General features: G+C 54.5%; 1 protein-coding gene across 1 annotated transcript; it reads right to left on the bottom strand.

The window, feature by feature from the left end:
- Positions 1 to 4,930: 4,930 nt before the first annotated feature.
- Positions 4,931 to 24,396, bottom strand: DGAT1 (diacylglycerol O-acyltransferase 1). The gene is made up of 17 exons (XM_056854597.1): positions 24,246 to 24,396; positions 23,992 to 24,116; positions 17,938 to 17,978; positions 16,413 to 16,498; positions 16,261 to 16,313; positions 15,619 to 15,724; positions 15,305 to 15,433; positions 13,987 to 14,043; positions 13,686 to 13,789; positions 12,581 to 12,619; positions 11,749 to 11,790; positions 11,219 to 11,263; positions 10,013 to 10,125; positions 9,025 to 9,090; positions 7,671 to 7,758; positions 5,637 to 5,699; positions 4,931 to 5,082 (listed from the first exon to the last, which is right to left on the bottom strand). The coding sequence occupies exons 1-17, from the start codon at positions 24,394 to 24,396 to the stop codon at positions 4,936 to 4,938; spliced, it is 1,455 nt and encodes a 484-aa protein (XP_056710575.1). The 3' UTR covers positions 4,931 to 4,935.
- Positions 24,397 to 25,968: the final 1,572 nt, after the last annotated feature.

Genomic DNA, 25,968 nt, shown 5'->3' with positions numbered 1-25,968 from the left:
CCGCCGGGTCCGCGCCTGAGGGAGGGGGCTGGCCTCTCCTCGGTCCGCCGGGGGGTGGCAATATGGCGGCGGCCGCGGCGCTGGGGGGGGAGGGTAGGAGGGAGAGGCGCCGCCGCCGCCCGGCCGCCAGGGGGCGACCCAGCAGGCGCCGCCGCTTCCGCCTCCCGCCCGCGGAGGCCCGGCGGGGCCGCTCTGGCGCGGCTCCGCCATAGAGAGGCGGGCCGCCTCCCCCTCCCCGCCAAGCCTTCGCAGGCCGAAATTCAACAGGTGCCGCACCGGAATGAGTGCCGGCGAGAAGCTGGTCGGAAGGAGGGGCCGAGTCGGTATCAGTCCTGTGGAGCGAGGCTGGGTGGGATGCGATGGAGTATTTTCTCTTCGAGGGAAAGGGATAGGCTTTTTTTAAAAAAAACAATAAAGGTATTTTACTCACGCAAAATGCGCAACATTAAGATTTTTTTAAAAAAAACGTAGGACAGTGTACAGCATTGGAGAATGAGAATGCTTGCGCGGTGGACATCTCCAACGTCATTTACAGCGCCTTCCTGAGGAGAGTTGTGTGTCGTGTGTCAAGGGCCGTCAAGTTCCGACTCATGGCGACCCTATGAATGAAAGTCCTCCAAAACGTCCTATCTTTGACAGCCTTGCTCAGGTCTTGCAAATTGAAGGCTGTGGCTTCCTTTATGGAGTCCATCCATCTCTTGTTGGGTCTTCCTCTTTTCCTGCTGCCCTCAACTTTTCCTAGCATGACGGTCTTTTCCAGTGACTCTTGTCGTCTCATGACGTGACCAAAATACGATAGCCGCAGTTTAGTCATTTTAGCTTCTAGGGTCAGTTCAGGCTTGATTTGATCTATAACCCACTGATTTGTTTTGTTGGCAGTCCACGGAATCCATAACGCTCTCCTCCAACGCCACATTTCAAAGAAATCTATTTTCTTCCTATCAGCTTTCTTCACTGCCCAACTTTCACACCCATACATAGTAATAGGGAATACGATGGCATGAATTAACCTAGTCTTGGTGGCCAGTGACACATCCTTACACTTCAAAATCTTTTCTAGCTCCTTCATGGCTGCCCCTCCCAGTCTCCGTCTCCTTCTGATGTCTTGGCTGCAGTCTCCCTTTGGGTTGATGGTGGAGCCAAGGAACAGAAAGTCTTGAACCATTTCACTTTCCTCATGGTCCACCTTAAAGTTGTGTGATTCTCCTGTAGGAGTTACTCCAGTCTAAACCAATGGGCTTAGACTGGAGTAACTCTTTAGGTTTGAGCCGGCAATGGGCCATGACAAAACGTATGCTTTGGTTCTGCTGTTTTTAGACTTCTGGCTGGTTCTACAGCCCCAGTCCTATTTCATTGTGTATTGAATGCCCCTATTTTGTTGATCGTATCGACGGACACTGCGTCATCCACCTTGAGTCTCTGTGAGAAAGGCAGACTATCAATAATGTGAATAGATGAAATGAATACACATTTTTAAGACAGTGTCAGAGGGTTACTGTGGTAGTCTGCAGTAGAAGAGCTACTTAGAGAGTGTCTTAGATAACAACTAGAGCTCCAGGGCGTGAGCTTCCGAGAGGCAAAGCTCCCTACAAAGCTATGTTTATTGTTTAAAGATGATCGATTCTGTGTGCAATTTATATTGGATTGTCTCATCATAGGGTTTTCAAGGTAAAGGTTGGTCAGAAGTGGTTTACCAGTGCCTTCTTCTACACAGTACTAACCAAGTTAGCCGTAGTGGCACTGCCGTTGTCTACGCCAGATCCTCTGCCAGTGTCACCTTCCACTACTGCTGCCGCCCAGTAGCTAACCTTCAGGGATTCCTCTGCCCCCGTCAACATTGGAACTGCCTGTTCTCTTCTGCGGATGTGGCTACTGATCCCTTAAGGGGGTGGATGCATCTTCGTCTGGTGTCTCAGCTGTGACCATTCCGTCTTGAGTGACTCTGCTAGGAGTTTGGTCTCTTGAGAGACCTTACGGTATGGCTCTCAGCTTCCCTGACACACACAAACCCCCTCACCACGTTAAGGTGTGCATCGAACAGTAATGACTACAGGAGAATTACACAACTTTAAGGTTGACAATGAGGAAAGTGAAATTGTTCAATACTTTCTATTCCTTGGCTCCACCATCAACCAAAAGGGACAATGCAGCCAAGAAATCAGAAGGAAATTGAGACTGGGAAGGGCAGCCATGAAGGAGCTAGACAATATTTTGAAGTGTAAGGATGTGTCACTGGCCACCAAGACTAGATTAATTCATGCCATCGTATTCCCTATTACTATGTATGGGTGTGAAAGCTGGCCAGTGAAGAAAGTTGATAGGAAGAAAATAGATTCCTTTGAAATGGGGTGTTGGAGGAGAGTGTTACGGACTGCCAAAAAAACAAATCAGTGGGTTATAGATCAAATCAAGCCTGAACTGACCCTAGAAGCTAAAATGACTAAACTGAGGCTGTCGTATTTTGGTCACGTCATGAGACGACAAGAGTCACTGGAAAAGACAGTCATGCTAGGAAAAGTTGAGGGCAGCAGGAAAAGAGGAAGACCCAACAAGAGATGGATTGACTCCATAAAGGAAGCCACAGCCTTCAATTTGCAAGATCTGAGCAAGGCTGTCAAAGATGGGACATTTTGGAGGACTTTCATTCATAGGGTCGCCATGAGTCAGAAGCGACTTGGCACTTAACACACACACACAATTTATATGTGTTTAGTGCCATCAAGTCGCTTCCGATTTATGGTGACTGTATGAATGAATGACCTCCAAAAATATCCTTAACAGCCTTGCTCAGGTCTTGCAAAGTGAGGGCCGGGGCGTCCTTGACTGAGTCAATCCATCTCATGTTGGGTCTTTCTCTCGACCTGTTGTCTTCAACTTTTCCTAGCATTATTGTCTTTTCCAGTGAGCCCTATCTTCATAATTTGTATGCTATGTTGGTCATAATCAAAGAAGAGCTTAGTATTTTCACAGAGCATTCCTATGCAGAGTTACTGATTTCAATGGCCTAGACTATCTGCATAGGGTTGTGCTGTCAATGTTACAGTTTAATTCGATATTCATATACGTGGCTAGCACAAGACTGCCACTGTCCCAATGACACTATTTTCTTTACTACAAAAGTTGTTTTATACTTTCAACTTGTGCTTTTTCCTGCCTCTGAGGGAAAATATAAGATGCATGTGCTGAAACAGCAGAGGGTGTAGCAGTTTGCAGCTCACTCTCCCTACAGTATTGGATATAGTGTACACACAATTTTGCTTGCAGAAAAGTAAAGTATTTATACTTCTGAATCTGTAAATATATAACTATTTCGCATATTTATATAACTATTTTGCATATTTTATCTTGTTAAAGCACCAAATAGATTTCGGTTAGATTAAAAACATAAACATATATTTCAATTTTTCCCAACATTTCCATTTTTAAAAAGACCTCTCCCTAGCCCCTTCAAAATTTGCAGGAATTTTACATCTCTACTTTCTCGCATTCAGAGACAGGAAACATTGAGAGCCAGCGTGGTGTAGTGGTTAAGAGCAGTGGTTTGAAGTGGGGGACTCTGATCTCGAGAACAGGGTTTGATTTCCCACTCCTCTACATGAGCGGCGGACGCTAATCTGGTGAACCGGGTTGGTTTTTTCACTCCTACACATGAAGCCAGCTGGGTGACCTTGGGCCAGTCACAATTCTCTCAGAACTCTCACAGCCCCACCTACCTCACAGGGTGTCTGTTGTTGGGAGAGGAAGGGAAGGTGATTCAAATGGTGGAGAAAATCAGCATATAAAAACTCTTCTTTTTCTTGAATACCAGTGTTCATCCATGGATTCAGAGGGCACACAGCAATTCTTTGGCTCTGAACAAATTAATACATCCACAGGGGCTTCTCTGGGTGACCCCCAGCTGTAAGTAGGCATGCTCCACTTATGACAACACCCCAAATCCAAGGCAGAGAGGAACAGACAGTTTCCGAAAATATGCTTTAATCACATGGTACTGGGCAGATTCAGCCTGCGAAGTCTAAAAAGTCGCTAAGGTGACCAAACACAGAAAGGGCACACACAAGCAGGACGATCCTGGGAAGAGGCAGGCGGCTGCCACGGCCAAGGAAATAAAGTACCACACAACAACGGCAGCCACAGAGTGGGGCCCGGGGGTAGCTGAGCTCCACTCTCGTGTGACTGGGACGGATTGTAAGTAGTGCAGAGAACCTTTAAGGCAGCTCTTCAGAGGACAGAACTCAGACAAGGGCCGCCCGAGATGAGCCTCGATCAATGCCCTCAAGACCGTACCAGAACTGGCCACGGGATCCCCATGGGCCGACAGCCCCCACGCCCGCAAAGCCAACCCAAGAGAAATGCCCTTTCCCACACCGTAAGAGCTGCCAGCAAACTCCTGAACAGGGTACCCAGTGAGGCCCCTGGGGATTTTAAAGTGCTTCAGGGACAGCCGTGCAGGGGGCTCCCCTTGGGCTGTAGAGGCCAGGCCCACTGGGGGGTGGGGTGGTCCCCTGGCTGAATTTCACATTTTCTCAGAAAGGAAACACAAGCCCCTGGGCCCAGTCACCCTCACTTGACGGAGCATGAGCCAACCCTCCAGTCTGACGAGAGAGATTCAGAAGGCGGGAGGATTCCCAACCCCCCTGTGACTGGCTCCCAAACCCCAGGCGTGACCTGGCAGTGGTGAACTGGCCTTGGAAAGCTATTCCATCAATCCGGCTGGCAAGCAGCCGTCTCTCCCACAGACACAAAAGACCACACAGGGCAACTTCCCAGAACAAAGATGGCAGCGGCGACATCTCTGCCCGCGCTGGTGAGTTGTGAGGCTCCCACGGAAGAGCAGGGAGGCGGGGCTGTTTCTGCCTTTGCCCGGTAGCCCGCCGGGCACCAGGAGGAAGCAGGCAGGACGGAAGAGGCAGCCGCGCCATGGCCTGCCCCCCGTCATTGCCTTCCTTCGTAGTTCAGCACATAGTAGTCGTGCACGTACATCAGGACAGCGACCGGCTGCCCGATGATCAGGGAGATCCACACAGCGGCATTGCCGTAGTTGCCCTGCAGAAACCGTCCGACAAACCAGGCCAGGGGGATCTGGGGGAGAAAGAAGGCCGCGTTAGCCTGGAGAAGAAGGGGGCAGATGGGGGGGGGGTCTGAGCTGCCCAGGAGCCAGCTCCACAGGTGGAAGTGGGCAAGCTGACCAGGATCTGTGCTGCTGGGCACAGTCGGCAGTCACCCATGAGGAATGCTTGTGGGATAGCAAGGGTTCCAGTCTGGCCCTCCCACGGAGAGGCAGGCAGGCATTTGAGCCAAGGTGTCTGGACAGCAGCAGGAGAAAAAGCTCTTTGTGTTCAGGCTTGAGGCAATGCAGACTCACATGAATCAGACCCTTGAAGGTCCATCAAAGTCAGTATTGTCTACTCAGACTGGCAGCAGCTCTCCAGGATCTCAGGCTGAGGTTTTTCTCATCACCTACCACATGAACCTCTTTAACTGGAGATGCCGGGGATTGAACCTGGGACCTTCTGCGTGCTGAGCAGAGGAGCTGCCACTGATCTAGCTCACCAGAGCTAGCACAGTTGGCTAGCGAAGGACAGCTGGCCAAGCCACCCAGCAGGAAAAGAACATCACACGCTTTGGATCCTCACCTGAGCCATCATTCCCATGAAAGCCCAAAGACGGAACATCTTCAAGGGCACGCTCACCAGGTACTGGAGGAAAGGAGAGAAGAGGAGGCAGATGAAAGAACTGGGCTTCTTTCAGCAGGTCCCGGTCAAGGCAACACCCAGCTCTGCTCTGAGACCACCCGCAGTCACAGCAGGACATTTCCTGGGGACCCACACCAGGCCCTTTGCAGTGGTTGCCCCCAACCCCATGGCCCAGGAACTGACTAGACATCTGACAACAGGCAAAGATCATCACAGGGCCTGGTTTTGATTTCCTAGCTTTACTTTTACTGATATTACACACAAGTCTGGAAGGGTCTGGAGACCAGGCCCTATGAGGAGAGGTTGAAGGAGCTGGGTATGTTTAGCCTGGAGAGGAGAAGACTGAGAAGGGATATGAGAACCATCTTCAAGTATTTGAAGGGCCTTCATAGAGAGCAGGGTGCCGAGTTGTTTTCTGTGCCCACGAAATGTCGGACCAGAACCAACGGGTTGAAATTTAATCAAAAGAGTTTCCATCTAGACATTAGGAAGAATTGTCTAACAGTTAAAGCGGTTCCTCAGTGGAACAGGCTTCCTCGGGAGGTGGTGGGCTCTCCTTCTCTGGAGATTTCTAAGTAGAGGTTAGATGGCCATCTGTCAGCAATGCTGATTCTATTGCCTTAGGCAGATGATGAGAGGGAGGGTGTCTTGGCCGTCTTCTGGGCAAGGAGTAGGGGTCACTGGGGGCTGGGGGGGAAGGTAGTTGTGACTTTCTTGCGTTGTGCAGGGGGTTGGACTGGATGACCCTGGTGGTCCCTTCCAACTCTATGATTCTAAGTGTAATCAGTGTTGATATGAGAGCAGCCCTGGGCATTTTAAGGGAGAGGCAGGAGAGGCTCGGCAGTGTGCAGGGCTGGGGGAACTGTGCCACTGCCTCCCGCCCCAAGGCCAGAGGGGCTCCCTCCTTCCTCAAGTCTTCATGCTGCGCACCAGGAAAAGGGGAGAGGAAGAGACAGACATCTTTCTCCCTTGTCTGTTCATGCCTCAGACGAGTTCAGAACAACGATTTCACTGCCATGCCTAAAGTATCTTTCAATTGTTTCTAAACACAGGAGAAAATATAATTAAACCTGAACACCTGAAAACCACTAAACCATCCAGTCTGAAAATGGTGGTTTGCTGCCCTTTAGAAACTTCCTGAAGGAGGCCTCCGCAAACGCCTCAACAACACTTGGTGGTGGAAAGGGCCGTCCAGTCGCAGCCGACTTATGGTGACCCCGTAGTTTTCAAGGAAAGTGACTAACAGAGGTGGTTTTGCCACATTGCCTGCCTCTGCGTAGCAACCCTGGGCTTCCTTGGTGGTCTCCCATCCAAGTACTAACCAGGGCTGATCCTACTTAGCTTCCAAGGTCTGACAACATCAGGCTAGGCTGGGCCAAGTTGGATCCACTGAAATTTGAGATTTTGCTCCTCGGCTTTACTATTCTCACATGAACACATGAAGCTGCCATATACCGAATCAGACCCTTGGTCCATCAAAGTCAGTATTGCCTACTCAGACTGGCAGCGGCTCTCCAGGGTCTCAGGCTAGAGGTCTTTTACATCACCTAGTTGCCTAGCCCCTTTAACTGGAGATGCCGGGGATTGAACTGGGGACCTTCTGCATGCCAAGCAGATGCTCTACCACTGAGCCACAGCCTTCTCCTTTAACTTTTAGACTTGGCCAGCCCTCCCCCGCCCCTCGGTCTTCCTGTAAGGAAAACACTTTCTGGATGAAGGAGCCCAGGGTCGGCCAGGCACCCCAGAGGATCCCATTCGGGTTTCAAATGCTTCCCAAAGCCCAGCTCTGACACCCATCCTTGTTCGCTGGTCCTGCCCCACCCTGTTTCGAGGCCTCCATAAAAAAAATGCAGACAGACACGGCCAAGGCGGCACTCAGCAACCTTCGAGGCAGGGGGTGATTCGAAGAACCCACAAGGGCTCTCCCCCACCCCACCCCAGCACTCTTGACTGTGTTGGAAAAGAGAGACTGACCTCATGGAAGAAGGCAGAAGCCAAGAACACAGCCGTCTGTGCCGTACACTTCCTGACACCCCTCTTGATCATGGGCTTGTAGAAATGCCTGCAAACATGGGGGAGACTCGTCACCCAGCTGCCTCCAGGAACAGCATGGCAGCAGCGGCTTCCTGGAGCTGAGGCCGCCATCAGGCTGACACCCATGCACCCTACCGAAGCCACGATGTGGCCCAGCCAGACCCTTGGCCTAGCGAGGCCAGCGTTCCCTCCTCCAGGGCTCGGATCTTCCATACTGCCTACCACCCAGTCCGCTAGCTGGAGACGGGGCCCTTCTGCTCGCAAGGCAGCCTTCTACCACTCATCCATGGACACATCCCCAAATGGGCTGCCCTCATTTCTCCCCCGGCCGAAGGCTAGCTTAGCTAAGCCTGGCTCAAGTCTGAACCCAGCTCAACCCAGCCTCAGGCCGCTTATCAGCCAAACTGGGGCCAAAGCAGCCAGCTCAGGAAGAAGGGGGAGGGCGTGGGGGGGGCAGCATGACTGAAGGTGCTTGCCCAAATCTGTTCCTGAAGGCAAGGCAAACCCCCCAGCTTTAAAGAGGGCAGCCGGACTGTTCAGAGGCAGAACCAAACTCTGGTTGCTGCTGGAGATCAGCTCAGGAGGCGGCCAAAGGCTGAACTCTGGCACTTCAAAAAGGATGTGGACAGAATGGAGCGGGTGCAGAGGGGAGCGACCAGGATGACCAGGGGCCTGGAGACCAAGGAGCCCTGCGAGGAAAGGCTGAGGGACTTGGGAATGTTCAGTCCAGAGAAGAGGAGGTCGAAGGGGGACAGGATTGCTCTCTTGAAGTGTTTGAAGGGCTGCCACTTAGAGGAGGGCAGGGAGCTGTTCCTGTTGGCAGCAGAGATCATAGGACTCACAATGATGGGTTTAAATTGCGGGTGGAAAGGTACCGGCTAGATATCAGGGGAAAAAAATTTCCGGAAAGAGTAATTCAGCAGTGGAATCATCTACCTTGGGAGGTGGTGAGCTCCCCCTCACTTCAAGCAGAGGCTGGATAAGCACTTGTCAGGGATGCTCTAGGATGATCCTGCATTAAGCAGGGGGTTGGACTAGATGGCCCCTTCCAACACTGTGATTCTATGATTTTACGTCAACCAGTGGTCATCAGAGGAAGGAAGCACAGGAAATTACAGAGGGAGGAAAGGAAGGGGCTGGCCGGCCATACCCGGCCATCAGACTGGCCCCCACACCTTGTGTGCGCCCAAGGACCACCCTCTGCTCCTTCCCAGCAAATCTGCACTCGGTTGGCCAGACAGGCTCCTGTCAGCACCCACCGACATTCAGGATCCTCCACTTCAGACAGACATACCTCAGGCACCATTTGTGGACTGGAATGTTCCAGTTCTGCCAAAAATAGGTCACGGTTTCAGAGTTCCTGCAGAAGAGCAGCAAAGCAAAAAGCTGTTTGAGAGTCTGGGGGCACCTGACGCTGTGCAGGCACCCCCCCTCCTCCCTGGCTCTTTGGATACAGGGCCCAAATATGGGCACTACGTCCCCAAGAAACCGAGGGGGCGCACATCCAGGGCACAGCAGGGCCCCCCAAGGTTAAGAGCAACCTCCCAAAAGAGGAGGGGGAGCAGGCGGCCCCTTCTTTGGCTGCCACAAAAGCCAAGCTGGTGGGGGAAGAAGAAAATAAACTCTCCGACGACTCCTATTCCCAGAAGGGCTCACCCAGAGCCCCCACCCCCTGAAAGGCTTTTGGGGCTTCCACTCGGTTTCTCTCCATCACACTGCTATTCTACTCTTTCTGCAAGGAGCTCTGGGCAGCATCTATGATTCCCCCTTCCCCGCCCCCCCACAACCACCCTATGAGGGTAAATTATGCTAAGGGAGAGTGACTGGCCCCCAGACACCCAGCAAGCTCTGCAGCAGAGCAGGGACTTGAACCCGTGTGTTTCCAAACCTCACTGGCACGTGGGGTCTCTGGGCCCACATCGAAGCGCTGGCCAGGACCTTTGAGCAATCTGGATGCAGGCATTTCCCACATGGTCCCATTCACGGACACACACACCCCAGCTCTCCCACCATCCTGGGGCCTTGCCAGCATTGGCACCACAATCTTTCCCCTCTCCTCCTTCTTACTTTCAGGCATCAGGCCAAAACTTTCCCATCCCAGAAAGCTGGGGATGGGGAGGGCTGAACCACTAGCTGGATCTGGATATTGAACTCCCCTTCTGAATCTGCAAAAGCACTCTTTTCACCATCCTTTGAATGCTCCGTTTACCAGGCTTCTTGCGGCACTAGGGACCCCTCTGGATTAAAAAAGCAGGATGAAAGTATTTCAGTTCAAGACTCACCACCAGTCCCGGTAGAACTCCCGGTCTCCGAACTGCATGACTTCCGCTATCACGTTCAAACTGGAGTGGAAGAACCAGTAGAAGAAGATGAGCCAGATCAGGTGGTTGGGAACCTGTCGAGAGCCACAAGGCAGGGGGGGGGTCAGCATGCCACCTGCGCTCCCCCCCCCCAGCCAAGGCAGCAGGGAGGGAGTGCGGGCCTTTCGAGCCAAGAACAGAGCTTCCATGGGCTGCGGCAGTCGATCCCATATTAATCAGTACGCCCTGCACAGCTTGCGCAGGGCGCCTGCTGGCGGAGCCTCGGCTGACAGGAAAACTCCCAGCAAAGCGGCTCCTACACTTCACCGGGTGGAGCGCCGCCCCCAAACAAACCAGCAGCCCCTGCAAGCAAGTAAAATCCCGGCAGAGAGGGCTCCGTGCTGGGGGAGCTGGCCAGGATTGCTGCATCTGACCCAGAGGGATTCAGGCCAGTCTGACGAAAGCATCCACCTGGACACCGGAAGCTGCCTCGCACTGGGTCAGATCATTGGTCCACTGAGGTCAGCCTCGTCTACACAGACTGGCAGCGGCATGTGAAGAGCCAGAGAGGCGTTGTGGTTAAGAGCGGCGGAGAACCAGGTTGGATCCCCCACTCCTCCACACGAAGCCTGCTGGGTGACCTTGGGCCAGTCACAGTTCTCTCCGAACTCTCTCAGCCCCACCTACCTCACAGGGTGTCTGTTGTGGGGAGGGGAAGGGAAGGTGATTGTAAGCCGGTTTGAGTCTCCCATAAGTGGTAGAGAAAGTCGGCATATAAAAACCAACTCTTCTTCTTCCCAGTGTCTCAGGTGGAGATCTTTCAAATCCCCTTACCACCTGGTCCTTTTAACTGGAGATGCCGGGGATTGAACTTGGGTCCTTTTGCATGCCAAGCAGAGGCTCTGCCACTGAGCCACAGCCCCTCCATAAAGACACGAAATTGCCTTATAATGAATCAGACATTTTGGTCCATGAACATCAGCACTGTCTACTCTGACTGGCAGCAGCTTTCCAGAGCCTTTGGCGGAGAGGTCTTTCCTATCACCTCCTACCTAACCCTCTTAACTGGAGATGCCGGGGATTAAATCTGGGTCCTTCTGCATGCCCAGCAGATGCCTTGCCGCTGAGCCCCACGGCCCCCTCCCCAATGCTGGCCCTGCAAATGAGGCCCCAGCATGCGGTACTTACAGCCAGCTTCAGGAGGCGCTCTATGATCCTGGAGTAGTCCATGTCCTGTGAAACAGAATTGGATATTCTCAGCCAGGACGGCTCAAGGGGTGGCTGGACTGGGCCCAGGTGGGGGGGGGGGCAGCGCTGTTCTCCAGCCGTTTTAGAAGCTCCTTCCAGCCTCCCAGACTGGCAGGGGAGCAAGATGAAGGGCAGAGCAGAGACACAGGTAGCACCCTGCCAGGACAGATCGGGGCCCTTCCTGCTTCCTTCACCCAATGGTACCTCCCCACTGGGGGTGAGACATTGAACCCCCCCCCACACACACACCCAAAAGTGCAGTCAGGCTGACAAGGAAAATGCTACGACTGTTCTTGCCCAATATGGCTGCTGCATCACACGTGCTGGAGCACAAGCCCCCCTTCCCTAGCCCCCCACCCCACTAGAATAAGACATGAGCCACCCCCCACCCAAGTAGGGAGGGGGGGTCTACAGGGAGTTTCTGGGTGTTGCTTGTAAGGGGGAAGGGAGAACCAAGAGGGGCTGCTCACCCGGAAAGGCTTCATGGAGTTCTGTATGGTGGGGACCATCCACTGGAATGAGAACACGCGTCAGTCAGCTGATCGGCCTGCCAGAGCATCTAGTTCGGCGCTCTGGCACTTCCCAAATGCCTGCTGTGACTCAAGCGCCCTCAGAAGCCTGGAACAAGGGAACCCCCTGCCGCTGGCTACATAAGGAAGCCACCCCCTCCCCACAAAGCGATCACCCAGGCCTGGAACACAGCATGCGCACACTTGCACACAGACACACAAATGCACACCCAAGCTTGGGACAGACTCTGCTACCGCCCGGCATCTATCTGTTCCATGTGCCGCCCGACCACAGCCTCACAGCCAAGGACCATCGAGGGCACAGATGGCAGAAGTGTCGGCTTCCAAGAAGCTCCCTCACAGCTCTCTGCCCTCCTCTGGGTCTTAGGAAAACACCAGCCAGTTCTTTGCACAGCCCAGCTGCCACTTGTCCCCCTGGGAGCCGCAGAAGCAGCAGCAGGTCCTGCCACTCCTTCCCCCGGCATCTCCGGCTCCCAGGTCACACCTCCACCCATGATGATCCATCGCAGCCCCCTGGAAATTGTGCCAGACATGCCGTGGGCAGGGGGGAGCAACCCTCTCCATGATCCCCCTGACTACAGACATGACCAGGGGGCTTAGGCTGCTTCAGAGACCACCTGCTCCCAGCAAGGGCAGCAGCAGCAGGCCCCAGGGAAGCTGGCTGGGGTTCAGCTTCTGGCCAGGCTGCTCCAACACTCCCCCCTTTAAGGGACCACCGCTCCCAAGGGAGCCCCTTCTTTCCCCCTCCCATTCATCACTGCCCCACACTTACTTGCTGAATCAGCCCCACGAGCAGCTGCAGGAAGAAGAGCTGGAAAGAGAAACGCCCAGAGTGAGTGAGGGGGGCAGGCAGCGTGGATCAGCCCAGGGACCCACAGAGCTGGCAGCCAGGCCTGGAAGGTCCCCTCCCCAAAACGCCCACCAGAATTCCTTCAGCCACCCCACCCTCCCTGCCTCCCAGCAGAGCCAGCACAGGAGCAGCTGGCAGAGAGGAGCACCGCAGCACCCAGGTCAGCTTTTGCCAGCTACAACAGGGTAGCGCCCGTGCCCAAAAGCCAGCCCATCAGGGCTCCTGGTGTTTGGAGGGAAAGGCAGAATAACGCGAAACTATTAAAACAAATAAATATACCATATATACTCGAGTATAAGCCGAGTTTTTTAGCCATGATTTTTGGCTTAAAAAACTCACCTCGGCTTATACTTGGGTCAATAAGGTAATTCGCCTCCCGGGCCCTCGCCCAGCACGCTCCCGCTGGCCAGCTCATGGGCGGGCTGTCCCGCCTTCTCCCCCCCCATGCGATCGCGCCTTCTGCACAGCGGCTTCTTCCCCCCACCCCACCTGATCGCGCCTTTTGAGCGATCGTCACGCCTTCTGTACGAAGGCGGCGGTTTCTTCACCCCCCGTCCCACCCCGCCTTCTGCTGGGCGGCAGCGGTTTCTTCCCCCCCCCACCTCACCCGGGCTGGTCCTCCCACTTGGCAGCTAACCCTGCGGGGCCTCCTGCATGCAGGGAGGGGGCCGCCGCCACGGCCTGGAGCCCGGTCAGGTAAGCCTGCGGGGGGGGGGTGCATTTCCCCCTCGGCTTATACGTGGGTGCCTAATTTTTCCCCATTTTTGGGGTGAAATTAGGCACCTCGGCTTATACTCGGGTCGGCTTATACCCGAGTATATACGGTATATATTTCATGTCCCTCTGAATAGCCAACGTTTCTAGTCCACTTGGCTGTCAATCAGAAGCATGGCAAAACATCCCTTCCTTCAGGTGGGGGGGAGGGAGAAGGGTTACCTGCGTGCCCCAAAGCGGGCAAAGGCAGGTACAGACAGATGTGCAGCCCATGGGGAGGGACCACTCCCACATCTGGGCAGCAGGGGCTCACCATCTCAAAGAGCCGCCGCAGCAGGAAGCGCTTTCGGATCCGGGGGGAACGGGGGAAATTCAGCTCGTAGCACAGAGTTGGTGCAAACAGGAAGTAGTACAAGTCTGCACAGAGGGGAGAAAGCAAAGGGTGATGCCCCCCCTTGCAGGAAAGGAAGAGACTCTGCCCCACCCTTGAAGCAGCTCATGAGCCATGCTCTGGGGCCCCCCCAATGCAGAAGAGGTGGCAAGAGTCCACCCCAAACACTCCGCCGCTCCCTTCTCTCCCTCCCACCCACAGCCGCCCACCCTGGAGAAGCTACCTCGGTAGGTCAGGTTTGCCGGGTAAGTCACTCCGCTCGGGGCCTTGTCCCCATTGGCTCTCTGCAGCCCAGAGGCTGGAACAGAAAGAAATGAGGTTCACCTTTGTGGCCCGATGCTCCCACCTCTCCCCCACCCCACAAGAGGTGGCCAGGACAGCCTCCAACAGAAGGATCTGGGTGCAGGATTTCTAACGTGTTGAAGGTGCAGCCAAGCCCCCCTGTTTGCGCATGGCAGGCCATAGAGTCATAGAGTTGGAAGAAACCACCAGGGTCATCTAGTCCAACCCCCTGCACAATGCAGGAAATTCACAACTACCTCCCCCCCTCACATCCCCAGTGACCCCAACCCTCCCCCCACCATGCAGGATCCCAGAATCAAAGCACTCCCGACAGATGGCCATCCAGCCTCTGCTTAAAGCCCTCCAAAGACGGGGACTCCACCACCCTCCAAGGCAGCACATTCCACCGTCGAACAGCCCTCACCATCAGAAAGTTCTTACTAAAGTTTAGGTGGAATCGCTTTTCTATTAGTTTAAATCTATTAGTTTTCTATTAGTTTAAATCCGTGTCCTAGTCTCTGGAGCAACAGATAACAAACTAGTTCCCTCATCAACATGACATCCCTTCAAGTATTTAAACATGGCTATCATGTCTCCCCTCAACCTTCTCTTCTCCAAACTAAACAAACCCAACTCCCTAAGTCTCTCCTCATAGGGCATGGATTCCAGACCTCTGACCATTCTGGTCGCCCTCCTCTGGACACGCTCCAACTTGTCAACAACCTTCTTAAATTGTGGAGCCCAAAACTGGACACAGTATTCCTGCCATGAGGGCAGGACGTCTGTTTATGCACACCATAATTTATAACCAGGGTGGGGGATGACTTTGACTCATAGAATCATAGAGTTGGAAGAGACCACCAGGGTCATCTAGTCACACCCCCTGTACAATGCAGGAAATTCACAACTACCTCCCCCCACACCCCCAGTGACCAGAAGATGGCCAAGATGCCCTCCCTCTCATCATCTGCTTAAGATCATAGAATCAGCATTGCTGACAGATGGCCATCTAACCTCTGCTTAAAAGCCTCCAGGGAAGGAGAGCTCATGAGGAAGCACTCTAACTATCCCGGTCACCTTACCCCTACCCCCAGCAGACCCTGCGAGAATTTCTTCCACACACCCTGGGCCTGAGTGGCATGAAGACGCTGCCCTCTGCAAATTCCCCCCGTACCCAGGGCACCACCAGAAGGGTCTCCCCAGGTCCACCCCCCACACACACACTGCCAGAGCCTTCCCCCCCAGAAGGCCGGGCTCACCAGAGCTGGAGCGTGGCGCTGGGCTTCCCTTGGTGCACCTCCTCTCCCGGCACCACCTGTTCACGTCCTTGAAGGAGAAGAGCTTGAGGAAGAGGACGGTGTGAATGGCCAGCGCAAACACAGCCCCCACTGAGGAGACAGAGAGGGGAGGGAAGGGGGCTCAGCAGCTCGTCGGTGGTCCACGGGCCCAAGGGCTGGCAGCCCCGTGCTCAGCAGGCCTCTTCAGACTGCTGGAGAAGGGGAGCAAAACCCCACCCAGGACTTTTAGGGACCCCCCATCATGTCTCCCGGAGCTCTCAGAGGGGAACGCTCACCTGGAGTGATTGATGTCACAGCCAGCACCACAAGTGCCGGGAAGCACAAGATTGTCAGGAGGTTGATGGTGTGGAGGACGGTCCCACTGAACTCTGACAAGGAGCCCTGCGAGAAGCAAGACGACACTTGGCACAGCCCCTGCCAGGGGCTCACCACCCCTGCCCCCTTGATCCTGGGAAGGGGCCCATGTGGGGAGTGTGAACACATGAAGCTGCCTTCCACTTGCTCAGACCATCAGTCTATCGATGTCAGTATTGCCTGATCACACTGGCAGCGTCTCTCCGGCGTCTCAGGCAGACAAAGGTCCTTCCCATCACCTAATGTCTGTTCCTATTTAACTGGAGGTGCTGGGGATCAAACCAGGGACCTTCTGCATACCCAGCAGATGATCTACCACCGAGCCACAGCCCCTCCCACATCACCTACTACCTGGTCCTTTTAACTGGAGATGTGGGGGACTGAACCTAGGACCTTCCTCATGCCAAGCAGATGCTCTCCCACTGAGCCATGGCCCCTCCGCTCAATGTTGACTCTCAGAACAAGGGGGACCAGTATGGTGAAGGATGCACAGAAGTCCCACCCTCCCCAAGGACCTCTCCCACAAGCCCTGGGTGCTGGAAGGGCCACGTGACGGCACTTACTGTGGCCAGCCTCTTCTCCGTGTGCAGAGCCGCCAGCGCAAACACATTGGCCACTGAGGACAGAAACAAAGAGCGGGGGTCACCCAGCATGAGGTGGCAGGTGGAGCTCCAGCCCGCCCCGGTCCCTGCTCAGCCCAAAGCCCCCCACTCACCAATAATAAGGCACAATGCGGGCCAGCTATAGGGGTCCTTCAGGAACAGGGAGATGACCTGGATGGGATCCACCAGGATGCCGTACCTGTGGGGGGGGGGGGAGAAGAAACTGCCACGGTGAGGCTGCCATGCATCCAGGGGCTCTCCCCTTCCCCCTCCCGCCAAGCAAAGACTGGCCCAGGAGGGGGCCTGCCCTAGACACGATTCTGGCCCGGCTGCTGCCATGTGCAGACAAGCAACTCATGTTTGCACATCTTAAAAGGGGGGTGAGGGAGAGAAGAAGAGAAATCTATTTGTCTTGCTTGTGGGCTTCCTAGAAGCACCTGGTTGGCCCCTGTGTGAACAGACTGCTAGACTTGATGGGCCTGGGTTTGATCCAGCAGGGCCTTTTCTCAGGTTCTTATGAGCATGCCTATTACATTAGGTGTTATGGAACACAGGCAGGATAATGCTGCAGTCGCCTTGTTTGGGGGCTTCCTAGAGGCCCCTGGTTGGCCGCTGTGTGAACAGACGTCTGGACTTGATGGGCCTGGGTCTGATCCTGCAGGGCTTTTTTAATGCTCTTACTGTCTCATCCTTACACCCATGTCCCCTTAAGGGCCTATTTGTTTTGTGGCCTTCAATTTTTATTATTAAGCCGCAAGCTGTTGCTTTAAAAACAGAAACCCTGTTTTACAAACCCTGCCAGCTTCTTTGGAGAGTTCAACAAGCAGACGGGGGGGGGGTCTAAGCATGTGAACTGCAGTGTCCCTTCCGAGCCACGTGGTGGCAGCACCCCCTCAACAGCTGTTAAACGGGGGGGGGGGGGGAGAGGCCAGGGCTTCAGCCACTGCTCCAGGCCTGGCATAGTGGCTCCTCTAACCACTCAGAGCTCCAGCCGGCAGCACCTCCGCAGGAGCCAGGCAAGGCCTGTGGCCAGGGAACAGAACTGCACCCTGCGGACTTCATCCCTCGCAGGACAGCACAAGAAAGCCACCCGTGCGTGACCTCATGAACACATGAAGCTGCCTTATACTGAATCAGACCCTTGGTCCATCTAAGTCAGTATTGTCTACTCAGATCGGCAGTGGCTCTCCAGGGTCTCAAGCAGGGGTCTTTCACGTCACCTACTTGCCCAGTCCCTTTAACTGGAGATGCCGGGGATTGAACCTGGGACCTTCTGCATGCCAAGCAGAGGCTCTACCACTGAGCCATGGCCCCTCCCCTAACATATGAAGCTGCCATGTACTGAATCAGACCCCTCGGTCCATCAAGGTCAGCACTGTCTGCTCAGACCGGCAGCGGTTCTCCAGGGTCTCAGGAAGGGGTCTTTCACATCACCTACCTGCCTAGTCCATTTAACGGGAGTTGCCGGGGATTGAACCTGGGACCTTCTGCATGCCCAGCAGAGGCTCTACCACTGAGCCATGGCCCCTCCCCAAAATATAGACTGAACACATGAAGCTGCCTTATACTGAATCAGACTGTTGGTCCATCAAAGAGCCCCCCCCCCCCCCGCAAGCCCCAGGTGAGTCCAGCACTTACTTGATGAGATTCTCTAGGAAGAGGCGGGCGTTGCTCAAGACCTGGAAGCAGAGAGGCAGAGTTAGGTGCAGCAAGGGAGCGCCATCCGGCGCCACTAGTGCTGTTTCCACCCCCTCCTCCCAATCCCCCCCCTCAAAAGTCATGGTTGCGCACTGTGCAGGAAGCGATGAGGAAGCAACTGGGGTTGGGCAGATAGAGAGAGTCTGGCAGGATGAATCCGGCACAGGGAGAAGAGCACAGAGCGCCAGCTGCTGGCGGGATGGGTGGGACCCGGCAGCCCTGCCCACAGGAGCACTCGCCTCCGAGAGGAACATGCCACCGCGAGCAGAACGTGCCCGCCGGACCCAAACTGGCACACCGCACTGGCAGTCAAGGCAGCCTCAAAGAACATTGTTCCGCAAAGCCTGGCCAAGGCTTTCCAACACGGGTGCCATCGTAGTAAAGAGGAAGGGGGCCGAGACAGGAGACTGAACTGTGTCTGGGGGGGGGGGGGAAGGGACCCACAGCCAGCCCCTTCAGCCCTCTCTGCAGTTCATGGCCGCTGCGCGCTCGTCTCTGGCCCAGCAGAGAAAAGAGTCTCATTCCCAGAGTGAGGATCAACCCAAGAGCGCACCAAGAGGCAGATATGAGGTTGCCAACTCTGGGTCACAAAATTCCTGGAGATTTGGGGGTGGAGCCAGAGAATGGCAGGATTTGGGGGAAGGAAGGGAGCTCAGCAAGGTATAATGCCACAGAGCCCCACCCTCCCCAGCAGCCATTGTCTCCAGGGGAACTGGTCTCTGTCATCTGGAGATCAGCTGTAGTTCCTGGAGATCTCCAGGCCCCACCTGGATGTTGGCAATCCTAGGTGGATAAGAGAGCCACGTTGGCATTCAGCAGAAAGCCGCTGGGATGGGATGTACAGGTTGCAGGTGGTGATGGTAGAAGTAGAAGAAGAGTTGGTTTTTATATGCTGACTTTCTCTACCACTTAAGGAAGAACCAAACTGGCTTACAATCACCTACCCCTCCCCTCCACACAACAGACACCCTGTGAGCTAGGTGGGGCGGAGAGAACTGTGACTAGCCCAAAGTCACCCAGAGTGGGAAAACAAATCCAGTTCGCCAGATTAGCCTCTGTCGCTCATGTGGAGGAGCGGAGAATCAAACCTGGTTCTCCAGATCAGACTCTACCACCCCAAACCACCACTCTTAACCACCACACCGGCTCTCCAGTAGGTAGGGGGTACTATGCTTTAATTTACGTTCAGCAGACGCATAGTGCTTACAAATGTTCAGAGAGCTTCGTACCTGACCCTGAAAGGTGAGTCAGGTCTACTAGAGGGGGTGGAGGAAGAGAAAGCCGCTCGTCTCAGGTCTCCTGGCAAGTTGTTAGAGGGAACACCCAAAGTGGGCCTGTCTTCACCTGCTGTGCTGCGGCAGCTCCTAGGAGTCTGCCCAACCTCTTTTTCCTCAACAGCTGGGAACGGGCAGCCTCTGTTTCGGTGTTCAGCACACGGTGCACCTGCCCAGACACCCAGGCCACGTCACTATCGAGATGAGACCTGCCTCGTGGCCTCTGTGAGGAGTGGCAGCCAAGAGTGTGACACCACGTCTCTAAAACGGCACCACGCCCCGCACAAGGTGAGCAGCCACAGCTAGAAGCCGGATGGCTCCTGAAAAACCCACCCCCCTCTGCGAGGCCAGGCCCCTTCCCTTGCCAGAGCCAGATATAACCGGGGTTCTGCTGCACACTCCGCCCCCTCCTCACAACAGCAGTTGTCTGAGCGGGGGACTCTGATCTGGAGAACCGGGTTTGATTCCCCACTCCTCCACATACATGAAGCCAGCTGGGTGACCGTGGGCTAGTCACAGTTCTCTTCGAGCTCTCTCAGCCTCACTGACCTCACAGGGTGGGGAGGGGAAGGGAAGGGGACTGGAAGCCGGTTTCAGTCTCCCTTAAGTGGTAGAGAAAGTCGGCATAGAAAAACCAACCCTTCTTCTTCCAGCCCAGCGATTTCTGGGGAGCAGACAAGAGGGCTGCCTTAGCTGTCAGGGGCCCTCAAGTGAGGCTTGCGGGGGGGGGGGGTCGATTCACACATTATGGGCTGCCGCTTGCACTCACAAAAGCACAGAATCCACAGGGGCCCTAGAGGCATTCTGTCATTGCAAGGCCTCGGCCTCCAGGGCACATTCAGGACTTCAGCAGCTTGAGCTCCTTGCAGACCCCCGCTTACACAAGTCCCTGGAACAACAACTCGCACCCCAATGGAATGGCTCAGCAACCAGTACTTCTGGGAGGGAAAATGCGTGCCCAGTAATTCCCAAGCGCTGCAGAGGAGCAGGCTGACAGCTCTGTGCTGTCAGCGGTCTGTTCCACTGGCCTAATGCCTCTCTGGGGTCATAAGAAAATAAGAAAGGCCCTGCTGGGTCAGACCCAGGCCCATCAAGTCCAGCAGTCTGTTCACACAGTGGCCAACCAGGTACCTCTAGGAAGCAAGATGATTGCAGCAGCATTGTCCTGCCCTGTGCTCCACGTCACCTAATAGAATAGGCCCGCTCCTCTGATCCTGGAGAGAATAGGTATGCAGCATGACTAGTATCCATTTTGACTAGTAGCCGTGAATACCCCTCTCCTCCATGAACATGTCCACACCCCTCTTCAAGCCTTCCAAGTTGGCAGCCATCACCACATCCTGGGGCAGGGAGTTCCACAATTTAACCATATGTTGTGTGAAGAAATACTTCCTTTTATCTGTTTTTTAATCTCTCACCCTCCAGCTTCAGCAGATGACCCTGTGTTCTGGTATTATGAGAGAGGGAGAAAAGCTTCTCCCTGCCCACTCTCTCCACACCATGCATAATTGTATAGACCTCTATCATGTCTCCCCTCAGCCACCTTCTTTCCAAGCGAAACAGCCCTAAGCGTTTTAATTGCTCCTCATAGGGCAGTTGCTCTAGCCACCCCCCCCCCCCCGATTCTTTTGGTTGCTTTTTTCTGCACCTTCTCAGGCTCTGCAATATCCTTTTTCCAGATGTGGTGACCAGAACTGTACACAGTATTCTGGTCTCTGGCTGGGTTACCGACTGAAACCCAAGGATGTCTTTCCAAGGAAGCTGCCACACGGTATTTTGCAATGATCCCTGAGGTGGGCACACTGGAGCCACAAGTCACAAGGATGGGCAGGAAGGGCATCCGCTGGCAAAGAAAGCTTTGGGGAGAAGCTCAGTTTCTCGTGTCTCAAGGGCCAGGGGAACCAGGCCTCACATCGCAGCCACCAAAAGAGGGGCCCCTGCACAAAGCAGAAGCTGCTGGTTCACAAATGAATGAACAAGCACACACACACACACACATACACACACACGCACCAACTGTACAAGAAGGGAAAAGAATCCAGGCAGCCAAGACAAACTGCCTTTGAGCAGCCAGGGGCCAGAAGAGAAGAAACGGATCTGGATGCCTAAAAATGAGAGACCCTCCCAAGCCCTGCAGGCCTAAACCAGCTGCTCCCATAGCAGACTGAACAGACAGGGAGGGGAAAAACCAGCCACAAAAGCCCCTCCTCTCCTCCAAAGCAATGGAGCACCAAGACCAGCCCTCCCAGCGGGCCAGCCCTGCCAGAGCAGAGCTCCTCTGCCCCATTCCCCAGGCCATCAGCTCCAGGGAGAGCCACGGCCTCCTCCGGGAACACTGGCTCTCCCCGCCTTGGCCAGATTCATAGAATCATAAAATTGGAAGGGACCACCAGGGTCATCTAGTCCAACCCCCAGCACAATGCAGGAAATTCACAACTACCTCCCCCCAACCCCCAGTGACCCCTACTGCATGCCCAGAAGATGGCCAAGGTGCCCTCCCTCTCATGATCGGCTTAGGTCATAGAATCAGCATTGCTGACAGATGGCCATCTAGCCTCTCCTTAAAAACCTCCAGGGAAGGAGAGCTCACCACCTCCCGAGGAAGCCTGTTCCACTGGGGAACTGCTCTAACTGTTAGAAAGTTCTTCCTAATGTCTAGATGGAAACTCTTTTGATTTAATTTCAACCCGCTGGTTCTGGTCTGACCTTCAGGGGCAACAGAAAACAACTCAGCACCCTCCTCTATGTGACAGCCCTTCAAGTCCTTGAAGATGGTTATCACGTCCCCTCTCAGTCTTCTCTTCTTCAGGCTAAACATACCCAGCTCCTTCAACCTTTCCTCATAGGACTTGGTCTCCAGACCCCTCACCATCTTTGCTGACCTCGTCTGGACACGTTCCAGCTTGTCTACATCTTAAATTGGGGTGCCCAAAACTGAACACAGTACTCTAGGTGAGGTCTAACCAGAGCAGAGTAAAGCAATACCATCACTTCATGTGATCTGGACACTAGACTTCTGTTGATGCAGCCCAAGATTGCACCCTCTCTCAAGGGCGGAATTTCTAAAGGCGACCGTGTAACCCAAAGCCGACCACCAAGGCCTATTTATAACCTGACGGCATCCCCATCAGTTCTGGCTCCTAAAAGCCTTCCAGGACCAGAACCTGAGAACTGCTGGATTCTCTTCCTGCTCTCCTTCCCACCACCACCCCCATAGTCACACACACACACACTTCTGCACTGGACAGCAGAAGCAGGAAGGGTTCGTTTTCTATTTATTTGTATCCTGCTTCTCTCCCCTGTTGGGATTCAAAGTGGCTTACAACATCGAGCCTTTTCCATTTTCTCACAACAACAACCCCGCGAGGTAGACCAGGCCAAGAGTTTGACAGGTTCCAGATCACCCAGCAAGCTTCCTGTGATAGAAGCGGGGATTTGAACAAAAGATGCCCAGAGTCCTAGCCCACCACTCTATCCACTACACCAGCGTGGTGTAGTGGTTAAGAGCAATGGCTTGGAGCAGTGGAGTCTGATCTGGAGAGCCGGCTTTGAGTCCCCACTCCTCCTCCACATGAGCAGCGGAGGCTAATCTGTGAACCAGGTTGGTTTCCCCACTCCTCCACATGAAGCCAGCTGGGTGACCTTGGGCTAGTCACAGTTCTCTCTGAACTCTCATCCCCACCTATCTTCCAGGGCATCTGTTGTGTGCAGGGGAAAGGAAGGTGACTGTTAGCCGGTTTGATTCACCCTTAAGTGGCAGAGAAAGTCAGCCTATAAAAACCAACTCTTCTTCTTCTCTGCCCACAGCCTGCCCTGAGCACTTTTAAGAGCAACGGTGCAGGATCAACTTCCTGGCTCCCAGAGGAGACATGGGTGCTGCCACCAGCAGTATGAGCAAGGAGGAAGGAAGAACGTCACCGTGGCTCTGTCGCAATCACTTGCCCAAGTATGCGACGTTTTCTCCCTGCGAGGACAGCCTTCAGCGGTGTCCCACCCTGCAGGAGGAGGGAAGTCAGACATTCTGGGCTCTCCTGCATAGTCTGTGCCTGGAGCTCAGCTGGATCACTGCATGCCCCCCCCCCCCTGTGCCAACCTAGAGAGACCCCTTTCAGAGTCTGCTGCCACCAACTTTACTGCCCAGGCAAGCTGACGTCTCCTTGCCACACACTGCCACTTTCCCAATGCCCTTGCAGCCTCAGCGTGTGCGCTGGGTCACTCACCAGCCTCTGGCAAGGACGCTACCAGGGAGACACACAACCAAAGGATGTGCATAGTTAGAGGGAGAGAACAGGAGAAGGACTCTCGGAAGCACATGCACCAGATCCTGGATTTCTCCCCCACCCCCAATCCGCCAGTTCAGTGAGGACCAGAGATGGGGCTCCTGGTGCTGGAACTCCACCTCTGCAAACACTTTTCTTCAGGGGGTTTGCACACACCCCAGGCAACCTTTTCTACCAGTTAATTCTCATTTCTTTTATTGAATTGTTTTAATGCATTTTAACCATTTTTAGCATGTTTCAAAGAAGGAGGACGCAAGCCACTTCATGTTTTCACACGCTTGTTCGTGTCACTGTTTCAACCCTCCAAGCACCAGCCACCTCCCGCTTCCAAATTAAAGGGAGCCGCATGGCTGGCTGAAGGCCTCGTAACTCACCTGACAGGGGCCTTAAAGGCAGGAGGGGGGGAGAGGAGAGAGTCAAAGGTCCAGCTGGGAACTCACCAGCATGACGACACACCAGTTCAAGATCCCCCGGTAGTTGCTGTAGCCACTGGCCGAGCTGAGCAAGGAATCCTGAAGTCTGTGGCACCTGAGGAGGGGGGAGACAGAGGGGTTAGAGACACACACTACACATGGGGAGGGAGGGAGCCTGCGGGGGCCAGAAGAAGACGGAAGGCACAGCTGCAATTGCACCCCGAACACGTTCTTCAGGACTACGTTCATTGTTCCAAGAGCAGGTTTCTAGACCTCATTACGAGTGAAAGTGATCGCTGCCAAAGTCTCTCCAAAAGGCCCTGCCAGGAAGCCGAGCTCCTTGCCCACGGGCCCCGGCTCCTCCCCACTGACCCAGGGTCTCTCAAACTCATCAAGCTCTCCGCCTCCCCCGTCACAGAGCAGAGTGAACATTGAGCCTTTGGAAGACCGAATGAACCTTTCCCCTGGCTCTAGCACCTGGGAGGGTTTTTTTTTTTTGCTTGCCCCCTCCCGAGAACTTACACTCCCATTCCCAGACGGCACAAGGAGGCTGTCTGTCCACCCTACATATTCCAGCAATCCCCCAAGGGGCTACAAGTGAGCCCCCCTTGGCCAGCCAGGAAGGCACTCATTCCAGGGTGCTGTATTCTGGGGGGGGGGAGCACCCCTCCCTCCAAACCTTGGTCAACTGCTTTTGGACCAGGTTAATCATTCGAATAAGGCCTTTCCCTGCTAGGATTCAGCCAGCTGGTCTGAGTGGCACCAATCTGTGGAGAGGCTGCGCCACGTGGGCACACAGCAGCAATCTGGCAGAACAAAATCAGCCCTGGACGTGCCACGTGCTCCATTAACCACCACCACACACAAATGGGTCATTTCCCCCCTTTGGCACACTTGTAAGCCTGCCCCACTACAGCCCGCCTAGCAGAAGAACTTTCCCCAGACACTCTGGGCGTGTATAACCAAGGCTTCAGAGCGCGCACATGCAAGCACAACCATACCACACAATCCACAGCACCTTTTCAGAACAAGGACTTCTGCATCTCCCTCCTTAATTACATTTGGAGGTGGTCCTGGCCCCCTTGGGATACCAGGCTGTTATCTGGGTAACCACTGAATTTTCATCCCGTTCTTGTCCCAGGAGATCTCCCCAGATCTCCGGGTGATAAGATTTTTTCCCTCTCTCCCCCATACATTATGCAGAGGAAGGATGAGTGGGCCAAGGCCAGCCAGGCAGCTTCAAGGCTGAGCAGCGACAGGAACCCGGATCTTCCAGGAAAAGCCTAAGGTGTTCATGACGCAACGTGACAGCCAAGAGAGAGAAATGGGTCCTCAGGAACCTCTGCAGCCTGCCCAGACAGAACTGCGCAGCATGCAGCAAGGATCCAGCTGCCCCGGCCAGGGGCTTCATGTCTACTCGAAAGCCAGGGCCCCGTTGCCCTTGAAACAGGAGGTGCAGGACAGTGGGCCAAAGAAGGCAGCGTGCATTTCCCAAGCAAGACCGGCTGCACCACGGGAGTAGGTGGTCGTAGAGCAAGCCGAGCCAGGCGGACACTGGCAGCATTAAGTTGTGGGGAGTTGCAGAAAGCAAGAGGGGTGCAAGATTTCCCCCTCCCCGGTGAGATATTCACACACACACTCCTGCCTAACCCAACCCCAGACAATTGGCTCCTAATGGATCCAATTGAGTTCCTACAAGGTAGAAAGGGGGCAAACAAAAGTTTTTAAGAAATAATGGGGGAGTTTGGCCTGGCCTCCAAAACAACAGCTGCCAGTCAGCTCGGGAGCAGCTCAGGACCACGATCTGCTTCTGCAACCTCAGAAGCTCCCCTTACCCACAAGGAAGCTACCACAGCAGGGACCTACCAGCTCTTTACTCACACAAGGAACCTTTTCTGTTCCTGGAGAAGCCCGCCCAAATAAAAGTGAGAACGCCCAGCTCTCCTGCATGAGGGTTGCCCTCCAGGAGCACAGGGCAGCTAGAATTCATGCTCCAGAGGTGCT

This window comes from Euleptes europaea, chromosome 8 (genome assembly GCF_029931775.1).
Source record: "Euleptes europaea isolate rEulEur1 chromosome 8, rEulEur1.hap1, whole genome shotgun sequence".
NCBI classification, from domain to species: Eukaryota; Metazoa; Chordata; class Lepidosauria; order Squamata; family Sphaerodactylidae; genus Euleptes; species Euleptes europaea.
This window is presented reverse-complemented; position numbering and strand designations above follow the sequence as displayed.